The sequence below is a fragment of the Pipistrellus kuhlii genome, unplaced genomic scaffold (genome assembly GCF_014108245.1).
Source record: "Pipistrellus kuhlii isolate mPipKuh1 unplaced genomic scaffold, mPipKuh1.p scaffold_m20_p_23, whole genome shotgun sequence".
Taxonomy (NCBI): Eukaryota; Metazoa; Chordata; class Mammalia; order Chiroptera; family Vespertilionidae; genus Pipistrellus; species Pipistrellus kuhlii.
The window spans coordinates 10284280-10291528 of NW_023425522.1; the positions used below are offsets into that span (position 1 = coordinate 10284280).

Sequence of the window (7249 nt, forward strand, 5' to 3'; positions counted from 1 at the left end):
GAGGCGGAAGCTCGTCCCGCTGGCGTGACGGTGGGACGCGGGGGCTGCCCGGTGCTGGGCGAGGAGCGCTGGACTTGGGGGGCAGACTTCTCGCCCAGAGCATGATTCCTTGACTTTCGGGGACCCAGCCCGACTTCATTGTAGCTTGCCCACGAGCCTTTCCATCACTGCTTCCCGGAAAGACAACTCTGGGCTCAACGTGTTTTCCTTTTAATGAAAGACCCGGGAAAAGAACGCTGCGGGGAGCGAGGCTGTCCACCGGCCTGGGAGCTGGGGGGGGGGGGGGGCTGAGGGGGGGCCCGGGGGCTGTTAGTGCCCAGTGCAGAGATGGGAGGGGAAGCTGGAGAGGCTAAGGACTAAAAACGGGGAAACGCCTTTGGGGGTGATTCCAGCGACAAGGAGGCGGCTTGGGTCCCTGAGGCAGCGCCAGCATTGTTGGATAGGCAGGATGGTTTCTTTACCATCCATGGGCCTCTTCAGTCTGCGGAGCCTTCCTTAGGGTTCTTCCTTATTCCTCGGGCAGCTCCATCCCCCAGGTACTGGAAAGGGGGTTCCTACTGGCTCTGAAAGCGCTGCAGGGGGTCAGAGAGCTCAGCTGCCTGGAGAGGAAAGATCCTTCCTGGACCAGGGGACTCCAGGGAGACCAAAGCAGCTGCAAAGAAGAGAAAGATTGAAAAAAGAAAGAAAAGTATGTCCCTCCAGATTTCCCAGTGCCCATACCCAGATACCCCCACATCTCTGATTTGTTCCCCTCAAACCCAGCAAGCCAACTTGGCTCTTGGCTTCCGATGCCTCTCCATACAAGCCCCGGCACCCACATCACCCTCCATCCCCCCTCCGGGTTCCTCTCGGACCGGACCTGGGCCCTGCCAGGAGGGAGGACGTGTTCTTCCTGTGGGAAGGCTGCCCCCTCCTCTTCCAGATCAGGGCGCTCGCTGGTGCTGGGGAGCCCACAGCTCGCCTCGCCTGGCACCGGGGGCTCGGCTGCAGCGCCAGAGCTGCTCCACTGGGCCTTCTTTAGTCTGTGGAGATTTTAGGCTTAGCAGGGGTGCCTGGAGGCCACTTCCGGTCTCTCCATTCCTCACCTTTCTGTCCTAAAACACTGCAAGCTGGGACCCAGGGGCATTGTCCTTTGACTTCCAACGCTCCACTCCCACTGTCTGCTCCCCTCAGACTGAAGTGTTTTTGGTCCAAGAACTCAGAGGTGACCACCAGCTGCCCACGATCCTCCAGTTCTCTGGAGTGCTTTTCTGTGCTTAGTGATCCAGTTTCCACTTCTTCCAGCTCCTATGGCTCATGCACCATCCCTTAGTTCCCTCCTTCCCACATTATGGAAATTCTGCTGCAGTCCCACCAAGTTCATGATTCATTCCCAAACAACCTCCAATTCCTTCAAAATCGTCCACCCCTTCCTTAGCTCAAACCATTCTGCCTCCAAACCCTGCTAGGGGCCCGGAGCCCAGATGTCTCTCCTTACTCATTGATGATTCGCTGTCGCCTCCTTAGGTCCTCCAGGTGGTAAGTGACAGCCCTTACTCGGGCTGGGATGCCCCCACGTCCCTGCATTCCTGCCAAATAGGACCTCCTTCTCGTTCTTCTGAAGAGCAGCTCAGGGGGTGGGAGCCCCTCAGGGCCGTACACGCCAGGCTGGGAAGAACCAGTGGCTCCCTGTGCCGAAGAAGGGGAAAGGAGAGAGATGGCAGAACTGGGGCTCTCCGGGGAGCTTCGACTGACATAGGGAGTCCAGGGTCTTGGGAAGCTCAGATCACGAAAACGGCTGTGATCAGGAAAACACGACTGATAGATAGGAGGGCCTGCTCCGTGCTTTGGTTGGGGGGCACTAGAGGGGACATAGACTAGGAGAGCTGGGGTGCAGTTTTAACTGGGGAGTAGTGAGGGGCAGAAAATCTGTCATACCAGCAGGGGTGGGGTGCACTGTTCTTCCATCCAGGTGGAGCTGTGAAGCACAAGAAAGGGGGCTAAGTGCAGAGAGGCACCCCCACCCGGGTTGTTTCTCTAAAGATCCCTCCCAACCACCTGTTTATCTGGCATTAGGAGCTACCATCAGCCAGCGAGGCAGTTATTCCCAGACTAGTGCATATTGCCATAGAGCTTTCCCCCTTAATCCTCACCTGAGGACATGCTTTTATTGACTTTGGAGTGAGAAGAAGGGAGAGAGAAACATTGATCGGTTGCCTCCTCGCTTGTGCCAACCAGGGATCAAACCTGTCACCTCTCCTTGTTCCAGCTAACTGAGCCACACCGGCCAGGACTGTAAAGCTTTATGAGTGTTAAAAATTGTACAGCCTCGCCGAAACCGGTTTGGCGCAGTGGATAGAGCATTGGTCTGCAGACTGAAGCTGCCTGGAGAGGAAAGATCCTTCCTGGACCAGGGGACTGGTCTTTGAACCAGTTGGTCCCAGGTTTGATTCTGGTCAAGGGCATGTACATTGGTTGTGGGCACATCCCCAGTGGGGAGCATGCAGGAGGCAGCTGGTTGATGTTTCTAGCTCTCTATTCCTCTCTCTAAAAAAATCAATAAAATATATATTTAAAAAAAATTGTACAGCCTCACCTTCCCACCTCCAGTTAGTCCTCATTTTCTCCATTTCTACCCACCTGGGCCTTTGACTAAGGTTGTCCCAGAAGATGTCTCCATAACGCTGGGGTGTCAGTCTGAGGCTCTGGGAAGGCAAGCTTGGGGGTGAAGATCGGCTGACCACTCTGGAACACCTGAGGTGAGGACAAGGTAGGCTAGGGTCTGGCTCTGCCCTTATATCTACTCACCCCAGGGATTCAGAGGCCCTGTCTTATTTATTTATTATTTATTTTTAGTTAATCCTCACCCGAGGATATTTTTCCATTGATTTTTAGGGAGTGGAAGAGAGAGGGAAAGACAGAAATATCTATGTGAAAGAGACACATTGATTGGTTGCCTTCTGGATGTGCCCCTACCAGGATCCCTGGGCTGGGGAGGAGCCTGCAACCAAGGTATGTGCTCCCCCCCCCCCTTTTTTTTCAAGGTATATGACCTTGGCCAGAATCAAACCCGGGACCCTTTGGTCTGCAGGCTGGCACTCTATCCAGTGAGCCAAATGGCTAGAGCCAGAGGCCCTGTCTTTCCATGAGACCTTACAACTACTCAGACGCTCACAGGCTATGTCCCCACTTAATCCATTTTAGCTGAGGAAGGTGGTAAAGCCTCTGATTTGAAAGGAGATTGGAGCTGGGATGAGGGTGGAGATTGGCTATTGTTGAGCCTCAGATCTCACTGAATCTCAAGCTGCTACACCCCACAACCAGAGAACAACATATTTAGCAAGCGGGGCTGTTAAATAGGAAGGCCCAGCGATCAGCTATTCAGATGATGATTGACAGGTTAATGCAAGGATGCAGGAGAGCAGAATTCCTGTTTACTCCTGCTTCGCCTCCCCTATCTCAGGAAGACTAATGTCTTTGAAGGTGGTGAGGGAATTTCGGAGCTGTTTGAGATCAGTGCTCCTCACCTCCAAGCCTGCGGATTGAATGATGACTGCTCTCCTGCTCTCTAGGAGGAGAGTGTCTGAGGGCTTAGACCTGAGCCCTCCATCTTCTCCATTCCCATCCCTCCTTAGGTGATCTCAGTCAGGCCCATGACTTAATCTCCCCCTGCCCCTATAACTTTAAATACCACTAATGACGCCCAAATCTGTGTTTCTAGCCGGCCTCTTTCCTGAACTCCAGACTTGCAGGTTCAACTGCCCACTCAACATCTTCTTAGCCTTCCCATCTCACTGAAAGGCCCCTAATGCCCAGTTTTTAGAGCCCCAAACCTGTATACCTCCTTTTCCCTCACCTTCCAAATCTATCAGCAAGTCCTATCAATTCTACATCTAAAATATACCCATATTTGACCACTCCTCCTCATTTCCACTCCCATCACCATATTCCAGCTCATCTGCTACACTGCCTGGACTATTGCAATGGCCTCTTTCTATCTGATCCTTACAAACTACTCTTCACAGAACAGCTTGAGTGATCTTTTAGAAGTGATCATGTGAAATGATGTATAATTTGAGATTTACTTCAAAATAATCTGAGTAGTAGGAGGCTGGGTGAGGATACAGATGAGATGATTATCCACATAATGACAATTATTGTAGCTGAGTTCATTTTGCTACCTTCTCTACTTCTGTATTTGTTTAAATTTTCTGTAATAAAAAAGTTGAAGAAAAAAAAAAAAAAAGCCTGCAGTTATTTCCTTGCTTAAAAACTTCCACTGATTGCCCTACCTGGTTTTTCTAGTGCTTGGAGCATTGGTCCGAGGACTGAAGGGTCTCAGATTTTATTCCGGTCAAGTACCTACCTGGGTTGCAGGCTGGATCCCCAGCCCTGATCTGGGACATGTGGGAGGCAACCAATTGATGTGTCTCTATCACATGGATGTTTCTGTCTCTCCTCCTCCATTCTATTCTCTTTAAAAATCAATGGAAAAAATCTCAGGTGAGGGTTAAAAAAAACACCAACTTCCACTGATTTCTACTGTACTTGGAGTTAAATCCAAACTCTTTTCAATGGCCTACTAGGTCATCTGCCTGTCTGAATTTACTGTCTGTATTTCTCTCATCCCTAAGTTTCTGTTACACTGGCCTGATCTTGGTCCTAGAGATACCAAGCCTGTTTCTGGGAGCTTTAAAAGACCTGCTATTCCTCCCTGGCTGGTGCTCCCCAATGGTCAGAGCCACGGCCCTCACGCTGAAGGGTCTTTGAGTTTGATCCCAGCCCCAGTCAGGCCTCGAGCAGGAGACATTCAATCAATTATCATTCTCTCTCTCTTCCTCTCCCCCTCTCTCCCTTCCAAAGAAGTAAAAAAATAAAACCTACGATTCCGTTTTCTCCCCAGTGGTTCTTATCAGACTGGCCCCTTCTCATTGTTCAGATTTCAATTTAAATTCACCTCCCTAGAACAGTCTTTCACAATCACCTCACTACATTCTATTTTCCTATTACACTCTCGTTTTTTTAATTTTTCACTAGTTGAAATGAGGTTTATTTGCATATTCTGTCTCCTCCTTCTTGAATGTAAGCCCTTTGAACAGGACCCCTGTCTTTCTACTTGCTGAATCCCTGGTGCCTAATACAGTGCCTGGAACAATGCAGTGTTCAAAAATTATTTGTTGAATAAATTAATGAGTCATCAATCCCCTGAGCCCAGGCATTGAGCTTCTTGTTCCTTATTTCCAACTCTTCTTAGGAAAGAGCCCAAGCATGCAATCTTCCCTTCATCCTGTCCCTGTTCTCCCAACTGGGTGGGGACGACTCACTTGGCAAAGGGGATGAGGTTGTCTCCATCTTCCTGTACCTGCATGACTGGACTGGGCTGGCTGGACTGAGGGCTAGGAGGATAATGAAAAATGAGTCATTCACTCATGGAAATGGCTGTAGGGATGAGACCAGTAGCAGACCTAGAGATTAGAAAGAGGATAGTGGGTCCTGAAAAGGAAAGAGAGCTTTAAAGGTATTCCTGGTGCCAGACATGTCTATTAGCTGAATATGCAGGTTGAAGATGGAGAGCCTAGGAAACGTGGATGTGGTAAAAGGTAAAGGAGAAGCACTAGCCGGTTTGGCTCAGTGGATGGAGCATCGGCCTGCAGACTGGAGAGTCCCAGGTTTGATTCCGGTTGGGGGCATGTACATTGGTTGTGGGCACATCCCCAGTGGGGGTGTGTGTGTGGGAGGCAGCTGATAGATGTTTCTCTCTCATCAATGTTTCTGACTCTCTATCCCTATCCTTTCCTCTCTGTAGAAAAAAAAATCAATAAAATATATTTTAAAAAAGATAAAGGAGAAAATAAATTTTCTGAAGCCAAATGTATAGAGTAGGTGAAATTTACAAATAGCAGTTAAGTTCCTTAATTAGGAGATGATGAAATGAAAAGGGATGGCAGGTGGAAATTAGGTAGGACAGAGGTTTCTATGGATTGTGGTATGGAATTTGTGGTTGGGGGCAGTTAGAGAATTGAGGGTTGAGACCAGTAGCAGACCTAGAGATTAGAAAGAGGATAGTGGGTCCTGAAAAAGGAAAGAGAGCTTTAAAGGTATTCCTGGTTAAGTGTGGACAGAGTGGTCACAGGGAAGGAGCGGGCATGTCTACAGGTCAAGGTGCTCAAAGGTCAGTTGCATGGAGCCAGGGGCAGGGGAGCCAAATACAACCCAAGAGCCAGCTGGGATGTAAGGATGCCAGTTGCAAAGAGTGCCTGTAGGAAACATAAAAGGAGAGGCCGATTGGAAACTTTATCCAAGGGCAACCGCAGATGGGCTGGACAGCAGTCAGGTGAGAGAGAACAGAGGATGCGTGGGGCTGAGGTGGCCGGTGGGATGGAGTTGGGCTGAAAAGGCAGGAGGGGTCTACATGGGAAGCCCTGGGCCAGAAGGGGTAAGCTGGCCTCAGGGGCCAGGTGGGAGCTGAGGGCCATTCGGACTCAGGTGGTTGGGTCTAAACGGTGACCTAGATCTGAGGGACAGGCCGGGGCCTCGGGAAGGGAGACGGAGCACTCGGCCGTTGACCGGGGTGCAGTAGGGGCCTCCCTGGGCAGATGAGGGCCGGAGGGGTCTGGGCTGCGGAGGGAGGGTGGGCGGCCCTGCCCGGAGGGAAGGGCCAGGCCGGTGTGTGGCTTCGCCTAAGGGGGCTAAGGCGGCCCTGGCGTGGCAGCCAGACGGGCACGGGCAGGCCTTCGCGGGCAGCCACGCCTGGGAGTCGGAGGACCGCACGCGGCCCCCCATGGATGAGGGCTCCTGCCTGAGGGGACGGCCTGGGTCTGCAGGGGCGGGCGGCCTGGGCCTGAGGTGGCGGCAGGAGCAGAGCGCCGGTGGCTGTGCCGCCGCTGCCCGCACTTGGCCCGGGCACCTGAGGCAGCTGCCGGCGAGTTCCAGTTCTAGAACGCCAGGCCGGAGGCGAAGGGGGCGGGGCCGCCAGCGCCGCGCGCTGGGGCGGGGCCTGCGCGTAGCCGCCTCCTGGGCAGGGCCCGGCGAGAGGCCACGCCCCCGAGCGCGCCTCCGCCGCGTGCGCGTGCGCGGCGCTATCCCCTGTCCCCTGCGGGGTCCGCCCCACCTGCTCTGGCTCCTCAGGCGCTAAGAACCTTCCCGAACCCCGGCGTCCAGCTCGCCCTTCGGCGGCCGTGACTTGGTTCCGCACCCCCCCACACCCCCCCGCCCGGTGGGCCCACAGTCCCGAGGTCATTGCCCCTTTAACAGCGGCTCCGGCCGCTCC

The 7249-nt window shown here is 52.8% G+C and overlaps 1 protein-coding gene across 1 annotated transcript; it reads right to left on the minus strand.

Moving 5' to 3' along the window:
• Positions 1-265: 265 nt before the first annotated feature.
• INCA1 (inhibitor of CDK, cyclin A1 interacting protein 1) lies at positions 266-5635 on the minus strand. Its single transcript, XM_036452449.2, has 6 exons — positions 5304-5635; positions 2620-2733; positions 1918-1957; positions 1478-1668; positions 860-1022; positions 266-652 (listed from the first exon to the last, which is right to left on the minus strand). The coding sequence occupies exons 1-6, from the start codon at positions 5345-5347 to the stop codon at positions 509-511; spliced, it is 696 nt and encodes a 231-aa protein (XP_036308342.1). The 5' UTR covers positions 5348-5635; the 3' UTR covers positions 266-508.
• Between the last annotated feature and the right edge of the window lie 1614 nt (positions 5636-7249).

Coding starts and splice junctions, on each gene's coding strand:
- INCA1 (XM_036452449.2), bottom strand. CDS start 5,347: ATGCAGGTACAGGAAGATGGAGACAACCTCATCCCCTTTGCCAA. Junction 1,669..1,917: donor AGTGCACCCCACCCCTGCTG/GTATGACAGATT, acceptor TCTTCGGCACAG/GGAGCCACTGGTTCTTCCCA. Junction 1,023..1,477: donor CGACAGCGAATCATCAATGA/GTAAGGAGAGAC, acceptor AAATCTCCACAG/ACTAAAGAAGGCCCAGTGGA.